The sequence below is a fragment of the Aulonocara sp. 'chitande type north' Nkhata Bay genome, linkage group LG7, assembly GCF_057382095.1.
Source record: "Aulonocara sp. 'chitande type north' Nkhata Bay isolate Kocher_YH1m ecotype deep benthic linkage group LG7, A_spYH_male_GT1.1, whole genome shotgun sequence".
In the NCBI taxonomy this organism is placed as follows: Eukaryota; Metazoa; Chordata; class Actinopteri; order Cichliformes; family Cichlidae; genus Aulonocara; species Aulonocara sp. 'chitande type north' Nkhata Bay.
Window position 1 is genome coordinate 38,058,593 of NC_141350.1, and position 21,041 is coordinate 38,079,633.

A 21,041-nucleotide genomic window follows, 5' to 3' on the forward strand; every position below is an offset into this window, starting at 1 on the left:
GCAAGGGAATCCCTTCTTCAAGATTTCACTGATAGGCACACAGTATCTCCAGAACGTTCCAGACATCCGGCAAATGTTATGCTCTTTTCACAGTTGAGGCCCAATTAGAGTTCTTTTTTTTTTTTTGAGTCAGAGCCACTGACTAACATTCCCACTCCCAGAAAAGCTCTGATGACATGTGTACAAATCCTCTGCAGCTTATTTTGACTGTATAGTTGGATCTTCAATTTCCAGGTGCACTGTTGTACATCGGCTGTGAATTCTGCATCCTCACCTGTGACTGTAAGGTCGATAATGTAAACAAGCTGGAATGATGCCGACCATAGCACAATGGTTCTCAGTTTACTAGTCATATCCGCTTTGAGAGAGGCTGGTCTGGGAATCCACCAAAATGTGTGGGTAGACACTGGACATTGGGCAGGGCAAGCATGTGGGATCTTCTCCACACCACTGGCAACATTTTTTGGAAGACAACAAGACTTCCAACATATGTATATATATATGTATATATATATACATATATATATATATATACATATATATATATATATATATATATATATATATATATATATATATATATATATATATATATATATATATATATATATATACCTATGTACCGTATAGATTTTATATACCTTCATGTGATAAGATTCCCTCTGATTGGCTGGAGCACTTCGGCTTTACTATTGTTTTAGTGCCTTTCCCGTCCTGCACCTGCTCAAGTCCAACGAACACTGAACGGTTTACATAACCTCTTAGCAGTTAGTTTCATGTGCCCAAAACTTCTACTGTAGGTGCAACTACAACATCTCACCTGTTGTTCCTGTTGACTTTTATCCTGCTAGAAGACTCAGTTGATCCTCCTTTCTCTTTTTAGGATTAAACTGGCCTTCCATGCACTGAAGAGACAAAAACCTGGATTTATTTTTTCAAAGACGGAAGTAAAAGTAGGGTTGAAATCTTAAAATTCAAGCACCTGTGTCTGCTTGCAAGCAGGACCCAGAAGACAAAAGAAATCATATTTTTGTTTGAGGTATGTGGTTGATTTTCATTCGCTTTCAGACTTTAAAAAACTATTAGAAAATGCTGCATTTTATTAGTTCTTATCAAGAACCATTTAAATCACTTTAGGTTTACAGTAATTCAGACCTATTTAATATTTTTGCAAGTGGAAGAAGAAGGATCAAATGAAACCTGCCAAAAGAGGGCTTCTTGATTTTTTCATGGCTCATGGATAAATTTGTTTTTTCTTCTTAACAAATTAGGTAGCACAATTAGGTATTGCCCTGTGATCAATTCATATTTTTTATGTCTCACTGAAAAACATTTATCCACAACAATTCCTGAAAAATACAATACCTGCATATTATTATGGGCTGATTACTGAACAAGTCAAATGGTCAAGGATGAATCTTTATCTCTATCTGTGTAGTTAGGGATTGTTACCTCTTAAATTTAACTATAGTACAAAGAGTTGAAAGGGAGTTGCACTATATCTTTATAGCTTTGGAGAACTGATAAAATGGGGAGGAGTGGAAATTTTGACAAGTATGTGACTGATGGCTATCTATCTATAGATTGATGGAGAGATATTTTGAGTGTTGTGAAACCTCAGATTTATTATTTTTGGGATGTTTTGCATCTGTCTTTCCCTCATATCCAATTTACGAGGTGTGCTGTACATCTTAAACAGCTCCACCTTTTCACTATTAATCCTTAAATATTATAGCAACTGGTTCCCTCTCACTTTTGCCACAGTTTCCCCTTTTGGTTTTTATATCCATTGGGTGACCGTGGTTCAGGGGCTTGGGAAGCTCATCTTGTAACCGGAAGGTTGCCGGTTCGATCCCCAGCTCTGTCTGTCTTGGTTGTTGTGTCCTTGGCAAGACACTTCACCTCCTGGTGATGGCCAGAGGGGCCAATGGCGTGATATGGCAGCCTTGCTTCTGTGAGTTTGCCCCAGGGCAGCTGTGGCTACAACTGTGGTTTGCCTCCAACAGTGAGAGTGAGTGAATAGTGGAAATATAAAGTGCTTTGAGGGTCTCGAAAAGCGCTATATAAATGCACTCTATTATTATATCGACATATAATACCAATAAAGAAATGACTCACTAATTAGGACTGAAATGTGTGTTTTTCCAGGTTATAAAACATGGAGAACCTGAGTTAAAGATGGGAACTGTGCTGTCATACTTTTGCCATTTGTGTGGACACGGAAATAAGGAAGGTGAGATTAGATGCACGTAAACTTTGCTCTAGTTTACTGCATTGTTCAGTTACTGTATGGCTGTCTCAGTTTTAGTTTTATTTATTTATTTTTGTGGCAAGCAGTGAACATTTCAAAATGCTGCTGGACTAACAGCTCTGAAATGTTTCCATAAATTTAATTTGAGTTTCTTTCCTCAGTACTGCTGTAACATACAGTAGCATAAACTCTCTCCTGCTCTGACTGCTTTACTCTCTCACAGAGAAGGAGAGATGCTTGCGGGCTAATGACAGCACTTTCAACCTATCTTTCCGCTATGCTGTAAGTATATAGACAAATGTTATCATGCCTATTCAGCAGATGACAAGAGAAGCTTTGGACACACCCTCAGCTCAATGCTTTGCTTGTTTGGATTTGATTACTCTGTCACAATGAAAGTCAAGTGTCACAAAGACCATTTTTGAGTAAATAGGAAATTTTAGGAAATTAATAGTGCAATCCTAGAAATCTTAAGATTTTTTGTTAGTATGTCTGCCAAATATAAATTAAACATTAAAAAACTTTATTACAAACATTTAAATATTAAATCACAGTGATTTTTGTTAAACTGACATCAGTCATGTAACTTTCCTCTGTCGATTTCTTTAACTTCAGAACAATGCCATCAAGACCTCCAAATACAACATCTTCACCTTCCTGCCACTTAATCTTTTTGAGCAGTTCAAGAGGCTCGCTAATGCCTACTTCCTCTTCCTGCTCATCCTTCAGGTAGACATGTTGCCATTCTTGTCAGAATAATTGCATGCTTAAAAATAGTTATTTTATGCTGCAGATAGTTATGTCAATGCAAAAACCGCATTCAGAGTTCATTCTCTATATTCAACCATACCTTTTTCAAACTTCATTTGACTTAAAATGTGAAAGGACTTGCACTTTCTTTTGCTTTTTTATAAATCGATTTTTTTAAAATGCTTTTTCCAAATGTTATTAAGCGTGAACATACAAGACATACATAAATAAAATGAAGCAACTGTTAAGTTTTTCACTTTTAAGAATCTTAAAAGATATTATCTATGCTGTTCACCCTCTGTATGGACACCGCGACAGCTGGTCTGCAATCACCACATCCATGGAGCCTACTGTATGCAGATGATGTATGTCTATCAGAAACAAAAAACTGCCTAGCCCTGCAAACCTGAACACAAGCATGGAAAGATTGGCTCTCTGAAAACGGCATGTGCCTGAACATCAAGAAGACTGAGTACCTTGAACGCGGCCCCCAGACCAACAGTACCATCACTATCAACGGCGAGCTGCTGACTAAAGTTGCCCAATTCAAGTACCTTGGGTCCCTTGTCACCTCGGACTGCGAAACTCTACCAGACGCCAGACTCTGTGTCAACACAGCGTGGATGAAGTGGTGCCAGGTCAGATAAGTCTTGTGCAACAAGAGAATGCCAATCTATCTTAAGGCGAAAGTTTATAAGTCGATCGTGCGCCCAGTGGCACTCTATGGGTCAGAGTGCTGGCCAGCTACGACCAAGCACAAACAAGCCCTTCACACCATGGAGATGAAGATGCTGACATGGCCTCTGGGTCTCACACGACTAGACCGAGCGAGGAACAAAGACGTTAGGAAATGATGGGGAGTGACACCGATCACAGACAAGATGCGAGAGGCGAGGCTTCGATGGTACAGCCATGTTGCCCGTAGCGATAAGAACTCCATCGCAAAGACAGCCCAGCAATTAGGCCACGAAGAAGACCAAAAAAACGCTGGATGGACCGAATCAAAGACAATATGAAGGCTGCGAATGTTACACCAAAAGATGCCCTGGATAGGAAGAAGTGGAGGAAAGCATGAAAAACAGCAGACCCTGCATCGGGGGATATGAACTGCTAGGCAGAAGAAGAAGAAAAGATATTATCTATGCACTGAAAGAGTGTGTTAATCTTTGTGTGTGTGTGTGTGTTGACAGTTGATCCCACAAATCTCCTCTCTCTCATGGATTACTACAGGTTTCGCCTTAATAGTAGTGCTTTCTATAACAGCAGTCAAAGATGCCATTGATGACATAGTAAGTTGAAATCGGTAATAACAAAAGAGAAAACCAAAAATAAGAAACTAATATCAGATTTGGAAGCAAACAGTATCTTTTTCTTGTGTCAACTGAGCAGAACAGACACAAATGTGACGGACAAGTCAATAACCGGAAGGTGGACGTCCTCATGGATGGCCAGTAAGTCTTTGGAAACCCAAATGAAAAAGAAAAGAATACCTTTTGTATGAAGAATTATGCTGTTTTGGATTCATTTCTGTGTTGTATGCCTTTGTTCCCTTCCCTGACAGACTCAAAAATGAAAAATGGATGAATGTTCAGGTCGGGAACATAGTCAAACTGGAGAATAATGAGTTTGTCACAGTAAGTTTGGGGAGGCTATAGTAAAGATTTGAAGCAAGTGAAAGAAATTCATTTCAAAAGTAAGTTCCAAACTAAACTCAGTGCTTTTATTTCTTAGGCAGACCTTCTGTTGCTGTCTAGCAGTGAGCCCCTTAATTTAGTTTATGTGGAAACAGCTGAACTAGATGGGTAAGTGTGCTGTACTGTGTTGTTTGTATGCTAGGTTGACAACTAATGTCTGACATTGTCTTGGATTTTCCTTGGTCTCCCCCAGAGAAACCAATCTGAAGGTGAAACAGGCTCTGACTGTAACTGGAGAGCTGGGAGACAACATTGAGGCACTCGCTGCCTTTAATGGTGAGAATCTCAATGAAACAACACACAGTCTGATTTTCAAAAGTGAAACCTGGTTCTGTCATTGGGAAATGTCAGAGGGGACCAAAACTAACAAAGATTTTTTTTAGGTTGATAGGCCTTGGCTGAGTTAAGAATTAATGCAAGTACCAAAATAAATAATGAATAAATGCATAAATGCAAAAAAATAATTCTGGATACACTGATAGACAGAAATCCATATTCTATGTTTCTCACAGCCGTTGATGAAATTAAGTTTTTGAGATTGTCAACAAATGTAAAATCAGAAATCTTTGGATTGTAATGATATCGATATGATAGTGGTTAAAGGAGTAATTGAGGCTATTATAAAACCGTTTACATACATCTGTAATTTATCATTTCAAACTGGTCAATTTCCAGACAGAATGAAAATAGCAAAAGTTATACCTCTATACAAATCTGGAAACAAACACCATTTCACAAACTACAGGCCTGTCTCTTTACTACCTCAATTCTCATTCTTGAAAAACTGTTTAACAACCGACTGGGAAAATGTATAGATAAACATAAACGATTCACTGAGAGTCAGTACGGATTCAGATCAAGCAGATCAACATCATTGGCATTATTAGATTCAATAGAATACATCACAAATTCCATAGACAAAAAGCCATATGTGGCTGGGTTATTCATAGACTTGACAAAGGCATTTGACACAATAGATGATGATATATTTGTCATGATCCTGGGTCCTTTTGACCCAGCGTTTTGTGTTTTCTCTTCGCGATTTTGGTTCTGTTCTTCCTCTGGTTAGTGTTTACTCTGTTCTGCCCGTGTGTTCCTGTATCTAGTCCGCGTTCTTAGTTTGTGTCCTTTCATGTGTAAGTTCCTGTTTTATTGTGAAGGTCTGTGTCTTATGTGAGTGTTTTCAGTTTGCCTCCCTAGTCTCGTCATGTTAATTACTCCCAGCTGTGTCCCCACCTGTATGTATCCCCCTGTGTTCTCTGAGTGTATTTAAGTTGTGTCTTCTGTCATAGTAGTTGCTGGTTCGTCTGTGTTGTTTCCCCTTGGTCTCCCTGCGTCTTCCCGTATGTATTTCTCCGGACCTCCCTGCATCCTCATTCTGGTTTGTCTTCTTAGTTTACCCAGTTTAGGTCTCCAGTTTCATGTTTTGTCGCCACCGCTGTTTGTACTTACCCACCACTGTAAATAAACACTCACCTGCACCAGAGCTGCTGCCTTTTTGGTCCTTTCCTACAATCCCACACGGCTTGCCTCGGCAATCCGTGACAATATTAATAAGAAAACTGGAACGTTATTGTGTCTGAGGGGTAGTTTTAGATTGGGTCCGGAGTTATTTAGGTGACAGGAAGCAGTTTGTGAAATTAAATGGTGGTTGCTCCTTATGTATGGACATTGCTTGTGGTGTACCCCAAGGGTCAGTTTTGGGTCCAAAATTCTTCAACTTGTACATTAACGACATCTGTAAAGTGTCCAAAGTATTAAAAATGGTTCTCTTTGCTGATGATACAAACATTTTTTGCTCTGGTGATGATCTGCAGAATTTATTGGAGGATATGACTAATGAAATAAGTAAAGTGAAGTTCTGGCTTGATAAAAACAAATTATCGTTAAATTTGAATAAATCTAAACTGATGTTATTTGGAAATAGTAGTTTAGATACAAATGCTAAGATTCAAATAAATGGTGCTGATATTGAAAGAGTCAGTGAAAATAAATTTCTGGGGGTAATAATAGATGAAAAACTTAACTGGAGAGCTCACGTAAGATATATTCATTCCAAAGTATCACAAAGCATTGCCGTACTAAACAAGGCAAAGCAGGTGTTAGACAGAACATCACTTCATATTCTATACGGTTCACTGGTTTCACCATACTTAAGCTATTGTGCAGAGGTCTGGGGCAACAACTATAAAACCACATTACATTCACTTTTTACTCTTCAAAAACAAAAAAAAAGCAATTCAAATCATCCACAATGCAGGTTATAGGGAACATACAAACTCACTATTTTTGCAGTCTGAAATATTGAAAATTGCCGATCTAGTGAAATTCAAAACAGCACAAATTCTATTCAAAGCAAAAAAAAAAAAAAAGAACTGCCAGGTAATATTCAGAGTATGTTTTTTTTTTTGTTTTTTTTTTTTTTTTGAAAGAAGGAAGTTATAATTTAAGGGGTTTTTGTAACTTCAAAACAGGGGAGGTACGTACTACAAGATAAAGCTTTTGTGTTTCTGTTCATTGAGTGAAACTGTGGAACAGTGTGAATATGGAATTAAAGCAATGTCCAAACATAAAACAGTTCAAAAAGAGTTATAAAAATATGATCTTCTCGAACTATAAAGAAAGGGAAAATATTGAAATTAAGTGAATGTCTCTATTTAAAAAAAATCATGTCATATTATAGTATATATTATATCAGCAATCTGTTCACTATTTTTATTATAGATTATATCAGTAAGGAAGCTGACTAAATATTAACTGATAATTTATGGCAAAGGGGTGGGATTAAATAAGTGTGTTCTTCTTCCCACTCCCTTTCAACACGTAAATGAATCAGAACGGTAGCAATATTGAAATGTATTGACTTTTGTATAGTATTTTTTTCTCTCTTATTTTCTTTACTAAATGTACCTGTATATTGTTTACATGTTTGAAATAAATTAACAATCAATCAATCAATCAATAGAGCAGTATTTCACCTTTGAACTGTTTAAGTTTGTACTGAGTGATTGTATTTCCTCATGCACGACTTTTTCTACTAATGTAACAATGGGATCTTGGGTTTTATTTAATTGTTTATTTGTTTGCTTTGTTAGGTCCATCTGTTCACCTGCTAATTAATACAGACATCTAACCAGTCAATCAGATGACAGCAATCCACTTCATTTTGGCATGTGGACATTATTAAAGTGACCTGTTTGAATTCAAACTGAGTATAAAATGTGCCAGAAAGTTGATTTAAAGAATTTGGAATGTTCCATTGTTGTTGGCGCCAGATTGGCTAGTCTGAGTATTTCAGAAAATGATGACCTGCTGGGATTAACCCACATCTGTAAGGTTTCCAGAGAATGGTCCACAGAAGATATCCAGTGAGCAGCCGTTCTGTAGGCGAAAATCCCTTGTTGATACCAGAGGTCGGAGGAGACTACACAGACTGCTTCGAGCTGTCCTCTAACTATCCTGTGAACTGTTTAGAATTATTTGCTGACACTGATTTCTGTTTCTCAGGTGAAGTGCGATGTGAACCTCCCAATAACCGTCTAGACAAGTTCAAAGGGACTCTGACTTTGAACGGAGAAAGATATGCCTTGGACAACGACAAAGTGCTGCTCAGAGGCTGTACTCTCAGGAACACTGAGTGGTGCTTCGGTCTGGTCATCTTTGGAGGTACTCTGTGCACTGCAACTGTGTACAATTTGCAGTTTGAGTGATGTTTTTTTGGTCTAGCCTTTATTGTTTACTCTGATACTGATGTATGAAGTTGTACATAAGAGACTAGAGCAGGAAGGGAATGTGGTTACATCTGCAAAGGTATACAGAAGATAATCTGCCACAGATTCTAGAGTGTGAAGTTCTTAAAACAACAATATCACAGTAATGACATATTTGTGGTGTTTCATTTAGGCCATTCTCCTTCTAAGGCTAACCAGTCTGGAAACATATCTGCATCACTGTCAGTGTCTCAACATCACATTGAATCTGTGTACAACTTGAGTGATTTTTTTTGGTCTAGTTTTTATTGTTTACTCTGATAATAATGTTTGAAGTTGTACATAAGAGACTAGAGCAGGAAGGAGATGCAGCGAAGGTGTGCAGAAGAAAATCTGACACTAATAATCCTTTCCAGGTCCTGACACTAAACTGATGCAGAACAGCGGGAAGTCAATATTCAAACGGACAAGCATTGATCACCTGACGAATATCCTGGTGTTATGTGTGAGTTTACACAAGCACAAATACAAAGAAAGTCACACAAAGTCTCAGCTTATAGATATAGAACTTAAAGACAGTGATTTGTTTTTCACCTGAGTGACAAGAGTAATATTGTTTGAATAATCAAGAAGTCTGATGTTTTCATTCCATCAGATCTTTGGTTTCCTGGCATCTATGTGCTCCATTTTGACCATTGGCAATGCAATCTGGGAAACAAATGAGGGCTCTGTGTTCACTATGTTTCTTCCTCGTGAACCGGGCATTGATGCTCCTCTCTCATCATTCCTCATCTTCTGGTCTTATGTCATTGTCCTTAACACAGTGATACCCAGTTCACTTTATGTCTGGTAAGTTTCAGCACAGAAAAATGATTAAACCAAAAAACAACCAAAGTTGGTTTGAACACTTGAGACTTGTGCTAATATGTATCACATTTTGAAATTTTACCAATTTGTGCTACATTGTTAGCGTGGAGTTCATTCGTCTGGGAAACAGCTTCTTCATAGACTGGGACAGGAAGATGTACTATCCTAAGAATGATACTCCAGCTCAGGCAAGAACCACCACACTCAGTGAGGAGCTAGGCCAGATTAAATACATCTTCAGTGACAAGACTGGCACTCTGACACAGAACATCATGACTTTCAACAAGTGCTCCATTAATGGAAAAGCTTACGGTGAGCAGCTTTGCTTGTGTAAAAATTAGTGAGGCAAATGGAAACACATTGGGTGAACAACTGGTTTTACAGTACATTTATCATATATTCAGGGGACCTCTATGATTTCTCTGGACAAAGAGTGGAAATTACAGAGGTGAGAGGAAAATACATCCATTGCATTGTTTGTGAACTTTGTTTAAATTACAGAGGTGAGAGGAAAATGCATGATTATTTAAAGAAAGTATTGATCCAACTTTGTTGTTTTGGCTTTTCTTGCAGAGGACAGAGAGAGTGGACTTCTCCTGGAACAATCTGGCTGATCCAAAGTTCAGCTTTCATGACCACAGTCTGGTGGAGATGGTGAGAAGTGGAAACCCTGAGACTCAGGAGTTCTTCCGCTTGTTATCCCTGTGTCACACTGTTATGCCTGAGGAAAAGAAAGAGGGTGAGGGGTCCCCTAAAAGACATCTTCATTTCATTTACATTTCAGGAGAATTTCGAAATATTCTTGGAGTCTATCTAAAAACTCCAAATTCAGTGCAATAAAAGACATACAGGTACATGGAAATGTGCTCCACCATGCAAATGTTCAAATTTTTACCCTTATATGCCAATTAAATTGTCATCTCTGTTTTACCTGGTAGGAGAGCTCAATTATCAGGCTCAGTCACCTGATGAAGGCGCTCTGGTGACTGCTGCAAGAAACTTTGGATTTGTGTTCCTATCACGCACACCAGAAACCATCACAGTAGTAGAGATGGGCAAACAAGTCATCTATGAACTTCTGGCCATTCTGGACTTTAATAATATGAGGAAGAGAATGTCAGTGATAGGTGAGAGGAAGTAGTGACAGGTTTTTTTGTGTCGTTATCTTCAGTGACCACACTTCATATATTCAGAATACATTTCTCATTTCTGCATGCATTACGTCAAACTTTCCAACTTTCCCTGTCACTTCCAGTGCGCAGCCCAGAGGGGAAGCTGACTCTATACTGCAAAGGTGCAGACACCATGATCTTTGAAAGACTGCACCCCTCCTGTAACAAACTGATGGAAGTAACCACTAACCACCTCAATGTGAGTGATCCAAAGCATATAAAAGTAGCTTGAAGCTAAAGTCAATGAAATTTTAATATAATTAATGTAATTTAACATTTGACTTCTTTCAATTATCAAAACAAAAACAGGAGTATGCAGGTGATGGCCTCCGTACACTTGCTCTGGCCTACAAAGACTTAAATGAGGACTACATGATAGATTGGAAACAGCGCCACCATGAGGCCAGTGTTGCCATGGAGGGACGTGAAGAAAAACTTGATGAACTTTATGAAGAGATAGAGAAAGATATGATGGTTAGTACATGTGCTGAAAACTTTGTCAATACGAATTTGCTGCTTGATTATCTATTGGTAGTTATACTTTATACCGGGGATATGACACTCATTTTACATTACGGCCCACAATATAGCCTAATTTCATGTGAAATTCAGATTGTCCTCTGTCAGTGTTTTACTACACATTTAATCCCTGAGATATCTTCCAATAAGAAAACGAAGTGCAATTTCAACAGTGCGTCTCAGATTTTCTAATATGATGAGAAATGCTTCTGTATTAAATGAAAGAATTTATCAGCATGACTCTTTGGGCTTAAATTGTAAGAAGTAAATATGTAAAGTTACAGAAAAGTTCATTAACCAGACTGTCCTGTAATTATAAAATAGAAAGGTTTTGTTAATTCAGAGGAATTGTTCTAACATTTAATTGTTTACCTATTAATTAATTTACTTGGTGTAGTATGCATATGGCCATGGGGGAGGTCTTTATCAGTAGGAAAAGCTGCAAAAACCTATGAAAATACAAGTGAAAGTCCAAAATTAATTCCATTCTTTACATTTTCCAAAGCTGTCCAGCAGGTCAGGTTAGAGTCTATGCCAGGCCAGTTCTGGCACCCAGGCCTTTATATTTGACACCCCTGGTTTATATTGTACACTAATGTTACAGTGAAACCAGCATAATTTGTGATAAAGGTATAGGATGGCTTCATTGCTTTGCTTTATTTAACATCAGTTTAAATCATAGCTGCATGTGTGGCTTTAGCTGTTGGGAGCGACAGCTGTAGAGGACAAGTTGCAAGACGGTGTGCCAGAGACCATTGAGCAACTGGCTAAAGCGGACATCAAAATATGGGTGTTAACTGGAGATAAGCAAGGTCGGTGGAATTTTTTCTTTTTAAACTATACATTTCAAAGTGGATAAAGACTGCATTATGATGTATAATACATTCTTATGTTCCTGCTCTCATTAATCTACACACAATCTCAGAGCATCAACAGTTTTGGTTGATGGGTTTCCATGGTTTCAAGTCATAGATCTAATATACATATCGACAAATGCTCTGAGAGTCGTTCCAGCTTTGGTTTGCTGCAAGATTGACTTTAAAGATTTCTAGCACCTAGGTGATTGAGAATTATTCTTTTTTTTTTCTTCAACAGAGACAGCAGAGAACATTGGCTATTCCTGTAACATGCTAAGAGAGGAGATGAAGGACGTCTTTGTTGTCTCAGCCAACACTGCTGAAGGTGTCAAAGAGGAGCTACAGTGAGTCAGTTAAAACCAGATGATGATTGTATTCTGCCAATCGGAAGCTGTTTCAGCGTATGAATCAGTGAGATAATTTGTCACTATGAACTTCAATAAACATATAAGACAAATTAACAACTGTTGCTGCCAGATTTCATAACTTGCTATCTCAAGCTAATTCTACCACAACTGAATGAAAAACCTACTGTAAATGAAAAACTAATATTAAACTAGCCAGTTTATCATAGCCATAAGCTAATTCTATCACAAGAAAAAAATCTATAAAAACCATTAATCTGACATTTTAATGTTCCCAAGCATTTGTATGATTAATTGTAACCTGTAACCTCACAAGCTAATGTCTTCCTAAGTGGTATTTGACTACCGCTGTATTAGCCGGACATGTCATTTTTTACGCATTACCTTAGAGATAGCATGAGGAGGGATAGAGAGTGGAGCCACTTCTCAGTCGCATCAAAACAAGCCAGTTGACCTGATTCAGACATCTTAGGATGTCTAAATCTAGCATGCCTTGGAGCAGATGCAGAACATGTTGGAAAACTAACTTATCTCAGTTGGCAGAGGAATGCCTCAGTGTCCCCTTTATTAGCCAGCAGTGTTGGTCAAGTTACTTCAAAAAGGTAATCAGTAACTAATTACTGATTACTTCCCCAAAAAAGTAATCCTGTTACTTTACTGATTACTTATTTTCAAAAGTAATTAATTACTTAGTTACTTTTTAACAACACGATTTACAACCTGAATAGGTGATAAAGCGATAGATCTTTCAGCCCAATTCTACTTTTTCTACATAATCCATCATACAAAATGTAATCAAATGTAAAAGTCCCCTTTTAAAACTTGTTTTATTAGTTTTAACCTTTTAACTTTATGCATCAAGCAAAAATTTAATTATATGCAACATTCTCTGACTGGAAGAAATTAGTTTAACATTTAAACCTATTTTCTGAACATTCCAGCACATAAAATAAAATAGTTTTTGTGTTTACACTCAGTCTTTCAAATAGATGCAAGTAAAACACAGCAAAAAATAAATAACATCAAAGACTCAGCGGTCCTTTTGCTTTATTTTCACCTGTAAAGCAGGAGTAGGGTAGACGGAGGTTTACCCTGGTGCAGGTGTGCCGCAGTGGTCAGTTGAAGAATCCGCGAGTTTCTCTGTGAGTTTCCCATTACGTCGTAGCGCACTCGGTGCTTGCTTGGAAGTTTAGGGGTTTTTCTTTGCTGTAAAAAGAAGTTTTCTTCCCACGCACAACGGACACTAATGTTTTTGTCACTTTTTATGGAATCAAACTCAAAGTAAGGTCAGTACTTCCACGCTTTAAACGCTGCACGCTCATACTCTCTCCCGCACTCGATATATTATCCATTGTTGATCTGCACACAGCTGTTGTCACGAACGTCGCACTCGCTTACGTCACTCTCATGAGACATTCTCGCAAAAAAAATCACGGTTTTAGTAACGCAGTAACGCAGCGTTCCTATGGGAAAGTAACTGTAATCTAATTACCGTTTTTGCAATAGTAATCCCTTACTTTACTCGTTACAAGTAACGCGTTACTGCCCATCTCTGTTGGCGACGGAGGTCTTGTCCACTTAGACTGTGGCAGAAAATTAATGGTGGATGGATTATTAACATACAGTCAAGCCACAGCCATGTTCACCAGTGTAGATACTTGAATAGAGGAAAAAAAAACCAAAATAATAACAAATAACAAATCAGGTCATGTTCTCTGTCATATTTTCAGGAATGCACGAAGAAAAATGTGTCCTGAAGCAGCAGAGGAGCCAACTGTGATTAAATCTCGAGAAGGCCTGTTTTGGCTTAAAAAGACAGAGACTGTGCAGGATGAGAAGGTGGATGGAGATTATGGACTAATAATAAATGGGCACAGTCTGGTAAGAAGGCTTGTTTTCAGCAACCACTGAAAAACCTCTGCAAGTTGACCTGTTTAGTTTAGTTTATTTTGTTTATGTAGCTTCAACAGTAGAGGTCACACTGTGTGATCAGAAAGTACATATTGTTTTTTTAAAGCCTGATTCTCTTATATTTTTTAAACTTAGAGATGAATGTAGAAATGAATGGAATTCTCTTGAGGTTTTAAGGTTGCACTACAGAATCTTGACAGATGACCTAACTCCATCAATTCTTTCCTTCATCATCAGGCTTTTGCACTGGAGAAGAACTTGAGGTTGGAGCTGCTGAGGACAGCATGCATGTGTCAGACAGTGATTTGCTGCAGGGTCACTCCTTTGCAGAAGGCCCAAGTGGTTCAGCTGGTCAAGAAATACAAGCAGGCTGTCACTCTTGCTATTGGGGATGGAGCCAATGATGTCAGCATGATAAAGGGTAACCTGTGAAGTCACCAATATACAGAGCTGTATTTTCATTACAACTATCCAGCTGGGAAATATGTAGCTGATATTGTGTATTTTATTGTGTATTTTATTTGCTTCCTTTTCTGCCTGCCAGTTGCTCATATTGGTGTAGGTATCAGTGGGCAGGAAGGCATGCAGGCAGTGCTGTCCAGCGACTATTCCTTTGCCCAGTTCCGTTACCTTCAGCGCCTCCTGCTGGTGCATGGCCGCTGGTCCTACATCCGCATGTGCAAGTTCCTTGGATATTTCTTTTACAAGAACTTCACTTTTACGCTTGTCCAATTCTGGTACGCCTTCTTTTGTGGTTTTTCTGCACAGGTGAGATATATGTATTGTAACTATACTATAATGTAATTTAAGTAGCTTTTGTAATGGGACATAAAGTGTTTATCAATCTCAATGAGAGAAATGCAAAAAAGTTTCAAATGATGCAGGACAAATGAAACAAATAACTTGATTCACATTCACCTTTTCTTTATGTTGTACTTAAATGTTCATTGTGGTTGTTCACAGACTGTTTATGAGGACTGGTTCATCACCTTCTACAATATGGTTTACACAGCTCTTCCAGTCCTTGGCATGTGTCTGTTTGACCAGGTATGTAGATTACAATTAACTATCAGTTTTTGGTTGACTTACATCAGGGGTGCCCAATCCCAGTCCTCAAGAGCTACCGTCCTGCAGCTTTTAGACGCATCCTTCTTCTGACACACCTGAATCAACTGAATGGCTTGTTATCAGGCCTTTGCCAAACTTGATGGCATGCTGAAGAGGTAATCACACCATTTGATTCAGCTGTGTTGGAGTAGGGATGCATCTAAAAGCTGCAGGATAGTAGATCTCGAGGACTGGGATTGGGCACCCCTGACTTACATAAACCAGATTATCGTCTCATAGTCAGGTCTCTGTGTCCACTGAGCTTTCTCATCTCTTTCACTAAAACTTGTTTTGTGCAGGATGTAAATGACCGTTGGAGTTTATACCATCCTCAGCTCTACGCTCCAGGCCAGAAGAACCAATACTTCAATAAGAAAGCTTTTGTGAGCTATCTGATTCATGGCTGCTATTGCTCCTTAATCATCTTCTTTATCCCATGGGCTTCCATGAATGATGCAGTCAGAAATGATGGAAAAGACATTGTGAGCCATCCATCTTTTGCTTTCCTGCTACAGACCTGTCTGCTTATTGTGGTGCACACACAGGTGAGAACATTTCATTTCATTTATTTATTTATTTCACACTTGGTCAACATTTTCCACAGTTAGTTCTTTCAAACAAACCAACTACACTTTCTGTCAGTAAAGCACTGCAACCACGTGTGAAAAGGAGCAGCCAGAAGAATTTATTCTTATTAAACCCTGCCCCCTATCTACAGTCCAACTTATATTGCAAGTGGTCACCAAAAGTCAAGGAACAAACTAACATTAACACTTATTTCCAGTCCTAACTCAAACCAAACAACAATTTAAAATCAGAATATACCACTCCACATAGTAACAAGGAGAAAAGATAAGTAAATAAAATAAATGAAACAAAAAATAATGGATCCTTATTCAATTAACTCCAATTTCATTCACATTCTTCATATTGAGTTATTGTTTTAGACATGTAGCACTTTTTAAAACAATGTAAATTTATACAACTCTTTAAATTTTAATGAAGAGACTTCCACAGTTGTATACCCCTAACCGTTGGACTCATTAATCTTTGTGTTGTCCTAGCTAGCCGATGCTTAAAATAAAATTTCCTTCTGCTGTCTTCTCCCCCCGAACACGTTAAAAATACTCTTTGTAACTTAGAAGGCAAAATATTACTTTTAGCCTTAAACATAATTAATAGTGTCCGTAGTTTCACTAAATCTCCTAATTTTAATAATTTTGACTTTATAAATAATGTATTTGTATGTTCTCTATATTTAACGTTATGAATCATCTGTATCACTTTCTTCTGTAATAAGTTTATAGGTTTTATAGTATTCTCATATGTATTCCCCCAAACTTCGACACAGTAACTAAAGTATGGAAAAAACAATGAGAAATATAAAATGCGCATTGTTTTGTGGTCTAATGTCCAGCAAAATCGCTGGACATGGTCGTAGGCAAGAAGTGAAGCAGCACATGGCGGGGAGAAGTGAGTGGGAGAGCAGACACAATTTTGGACCAGAGGTTTTCGGGAAGCTTTTATTTTGGTATTTCCGTTGATCCGTACAATAAATTTGCATGGTAGCCTAAATATTTAGTTTTCTGTAACATTTAGATTTAACATTTAACATTCAGATTTAAATATAATATTTAGATTTAACATTTAGATTTAACATTTAACATTTAGATTTAAATATAATATTTAGATTTAATATTTAACATTTACATTTAATATTTAACATTTGATGAAAAGTTACAAATATTTTACTAAATGTTGTAAAAAATTACTCGAAAAAACATGTTTTTGTAAGGTTTTGAGCTAAATGTGGAAAAATGTTGCCGTTAATTTCAGCATGTTTCACTTTACAAACGGCGCCCCATACTTATGCAGTATATTAGTCTGTTGTAACAGATAGACTTCCATTCCATCTCAGCCAGTCATTTTAATTGTGCACCAGGACACTAACAATAAATTAGTAATAGTACAGTACTACTACAGTAGTAGTAGTAGTAATAATAATAATAATAACAATAATCTTCCACTTTTCAGCTGTCTCTTGACACCTATTACTGGACAGCAGTGAACCATTTTTTTGTGTGGTTAAGCACGATAGGCTACTTTGCCATCTCAGTCACCATGTACAGCAATGGCATGTTTTATGTCTTCCCGTCTTCTTTCCCCTTATTTGGTAAGTACATTTACTGCATTTAGTATAGAGGCCACTTTAATGTTAACTTTTTGAAGTTTTTTTCTATTCTAAAATTTTGGTACTTTAAAGAAGACCTGAGTATGTGACTCATGTGATTGTGTCCTTTTTGGATTTTAGGCGCAGCAAGAAACACTTTGAACCAGCCTAATGTGTGGCTCACCATATTCCTGACGTTCCTCCTCTGTATCCTGCCTGTTGTAGCTTTCCGCTTCATTTTTATACAGCTTTGTCCTACCATTAATGACAAGGTAAAAAAAGAAAAGAAAAAACTAAACTGAACACATAAAGCATCTAAGACTTTCTTGTCTTCTATGCACCTTGTGCACTATAAAGTAGCATGTAATTTAACTGAGTTTGAATCAATGTATCCATAGTAAAAAAAAGTTTGCATAAAAAAACCAAACAAAACAAGCCCATATTTCTTTTTTCTAGGTGAGGTATAAGATGCGTACAGAGGAGTTGACTGCACCTGCACCTCGTCGTCTACTGAGAAGGCGTAGTACTCGATCAGGCTACGCCTTCTCTCACTCCCAGGGCTACGGTGATCTGGTAACATCTAGAAAATTCCTGATAAAACGCCCCCTAAAGATGACAGCTCTGTTCACCCAGACAGACTCTTCCATATTTCAAAATCAGCCACAGCACTACCGCACTATTGCTGAGGAGCCACAGAGTCCTTAGCCTGGTACACAGTACACAGATACTGAAAGACGACATAACTTCATAATTTTCGAGCCAACCTGACACTGAAGACAAACAAAACAGGGTAAATTTAAAATATATGGTGGTTTCCAGAGTCAGCATAAAAACTAATGGTGTCTTACAATGTGTGAATAAGTTTTTATATAAAATGCTGAGTCGTTATAAAAAATTAAAAAAAAAAAAAAAAAAAAAAAAAAACCTAAAATTTAAACAGGTTTGACCACGTAAGCCCCACGCCCCCGGTACCGGGGCAAAAAAGAGATCACGTTTAATCGGTTATAACACGGGGTGAGAAATATAAGTCCAGATATGTGTGGACAATCAGACCAAAATTCACTGAATGAGCCGCAAAAGAAGACCACAAAAACACATAGCGGCGAAAATGCACTAAGACACAGATTGGCTTACCATCCCGATTTCCTCCATTATTTTCGCTGGTAGCCGGTAGCCACGTGATTATCAGAAGTTACCACACCTACCTAGCCGCATCAGAGCCGTTTTCCGTCAACAACCGCCATTTTAGACCCACCTATAGACACGTGACTGGACAGACACCACATGCAGCAAATTTGGGCCCACGTGGGTTTTGGCATTGCAACGTCTGATTGGTTGAAGTCACGTGAATGTGGCATCGTTACTTTGATTCTATTGGCTAAAACGATTAAAAAGAGGTGTCAATCATGCAAATTGACCAAAAGAAACCAAAGTTACAGCCCCTTGGAGTTTAAAGGGCCAGAGACCAATTAAATGCTTCATGCGCACCGCAGAAAAGGGCCATTACCATGTAAATGTGTGGTTAATTCTTCAAAAATATATTTAAAAGAAAGCATTTTTAGGCCTGTTAATAAAATTTATTAATTTCTGCTCTTTAATACCTAAAAAATTCAACTGGTACGGTGTCCAATTGTGTGCCAAAATTGGACATTTTTGTACAACATCTGGATATTCATGTATTGACAGGGCTGTAATTTTTCACTGTTTCACTTTAGAAACATAAGTCTTTGCACAGGTGATCTGAGGCATATTTTTAAAAGGGTTATATCCTAAAAATTAAAATTAAAAATTAGGCGAGGATAAAATATACTTACTTTTTCTGTGTTCCAGTCTCAGTAACCTTGACGCAGTAATATCTGCTTCAATATTTACACCTCTGATGAAATCTCACAAGTGTTAGCTTTATTTTGATACCAAGATTGTAAGGACAGAGTTTGTAATTGCAGAGAAATAATCAATTAAATTTGGGCATTACATTTTCGAGCAGGAAGCTCAGAAACCCCCTTGGGGCTTAAGAGGTAAAAAAAAAAAAAAAAAAAAAATTATAGTATCCTGCTCTATGCATCAAAGTGCCCCTTGTTGATAGTGTGTGTGTATGGTGAGTGGCTGATCACCTTAGACAACATGGCTTCATACAGTAGTGTAACAATCATTCTGAGAAAAACATACAAAAACGTATACAAAACACACAACTGCAATGAGTTTGTGTGCTGCACACACATTTCTTTTTTCTTTTTTTTTTTTTACTTTTTATTTTGTACTTTTTCCAATTTTATAGTACATGCAAACAAAAACACGAAAAAAACCACACAAAAGAAACAAACCAAAAAAATAAAAAATAAAGAACACCCAATCTGTGGAAGAGGGGAAAAGGGAAAAAACAACAAAAAAAAAAAAACAACAACAACGAGGAGAGGTCCCTGCTCTATGGGGCTGAGTGAGTCTTTTAAGCTATCCATTTTGTCCACTGTTTTCGGTGTTTGTCAGATTTCAGTCTCAAAGTGTAGGTCATTTTCTCCATTATATATATGTCCTCGATTACATCAGTCCATTCTTCCAATTTTAAAGGGTCACTTTTCAGCTAGTTTTTTGTTATTACCTTTTTGCTTGACAACAACACAATTTTAAACAAGTAATGGTCCTCCTTTCTTACATTTTCCCATATTCCAAAATACATTACTCGTGCCTCACACAGCACAGCACACACATTTCGTTTGCCTTTATTGGTTGCTTTATGTCCTATATGGTGAACTGTAAAGAGCAAAAATGAGAAACTTTGGATTTTGCTTCCAGTTGAAAATCTGTTTTTCCCTTCCCCCCTTCATTTTAACATGTATAGTTGACACACTGTGGTTATTTGCATGAGGATTTTGTGCGTGTGTGTGTGTGCTGTTATTCTTTGTTAATAATAACATTCAGTCCTTCATGAATGTGTGACTTAACCTGATACTACAACATTCACAGTGTTCACAGTGTACAGCCAGTCATTGGTCTTATCTCTGTAACTGTTTTTTTTTTTTACCTTTTCATAACCCCATCTTTAAAAACAGGAACTAAAGGTGTAAAGAAACACTTCCAAAACAACAAGTCAGTTGTGTATTTTGTCAGTTACAAATCTGGAAAATGTGTCTAAAAAAGGATATATCCATCATTTGTAATCCAGGCTAGCAGATTTCGATTAGGCCTATAGTCATTTACAGCTGTTAATCCATTGGCCCATGCGTCAGGATGGCTTTACCCATTTTCTTCATCAAGTTAAGACTTTGCTCATACTCTGAGTGACAAGTTGCACTTTTTAATTCCAGTTGATCATCATTAGTCACCTGAGCTGCAATACATTTGTTTATGAAAAACAGAAGCATTGGTGGGGCTGCGATAGTGTATGTGTGAGCTTCCTCTTTGCTGAAACAGTTTGCCAGTAGAGCCCTTCAAAATTTACTTTCTCACCTGGGTGATTTTTTACTGCCTTTATCAATCAAGACCAAAGCATTTTATTTGCTGAAAATGTTCAAGAGGTTGTTACAGTTCCTGACTGTATCTTCAGTGGCTTCAAACAGGACAGAACATTTACCTGTTGTGAATCATCCCTCTGCTCCTGGGGTTTCCAATAAATCAGCTCTACCACCATCTGTCTCACGTGTGGTTTCATCCTCTTTTTTGGGAAGTGT

At 37.7% G+C, this 21,041-nt stretch overlaps 1 protein-coding gene across 1 annotated transcript; it reads left to right on the forward strand.

Moving 5' to 3' along the window:
* The first annotated feature begins 2,164 nt into the window (after positions 1–2,164).
* LOC147325667 (phospholipid-transporting ATPase ID-like) lies at positions 2,165–20,987 on the forward strand. The gene is made up of 27 exons (XM_086300285.1): positions 2,165–2,233; positions 2,475–2,533; positions 2,867–2,980; positions 4,192–4,290; positions 4,391–4,452; positions 4,563–4,635; positions 4,733–4,803; positions 4,889–4,971; positions 8,203–8,361; positions 8,822–8,910; positions 9,061–9,254; positions 9,376–9,584; positions 9,677–9,720; positions 9,846–10,011; positions 10,211–10,399; positions 10,528–10,643; positions 10,754–10,918; positions 11,664–11,775; positions 12,059–12,164; positions 13,916–14,066; positions 14,334–14,517; positions 14,641–14,864; positions 15,060–15,143; positions 15,503–15,748; positions 17,238–17,376; positions 17,515–17,645; positions 17,830–20,987. Exons 1-27 carry the CDS (start codon positions 2,179–2,181, stop codon positions 18,076–18,078), a joined length of 3,573 nt encoding a protein of 1,190 aa, XP_086156411.1. The 5' UTR covers positions 2,165–2,178; the 3' UTR covers positions 18,079–20,987.
* Positions 20,988–21,041: the final 54 nt, after the last annotated feature.

Excerpts from the sequence above, each read along its gene's own strand:
- LOC147325667 (XM_086300285.1), top strand. The coding sequence starts at position 2,179 with ATGGGAACTGTGCTGTCATACTTTTGCCATTTGTGTGGACACGGAAAT. Across the intron at positions 9,255-9,375 it reads CCCAGTTCACTTTATGTCTG|CGTGGAGTTCATTCGTCTGG; the intron begins GTAAGTTTCAGC and ends CTACATTGTTAG. Across the intron at positions 9,585-9,676 it reads CATTAATGGAAAAGCTTACG|GGGACCTCTATGATTTCTCT; the intron begins GTGAGCAGCTTT and ends TCATATATTCAG.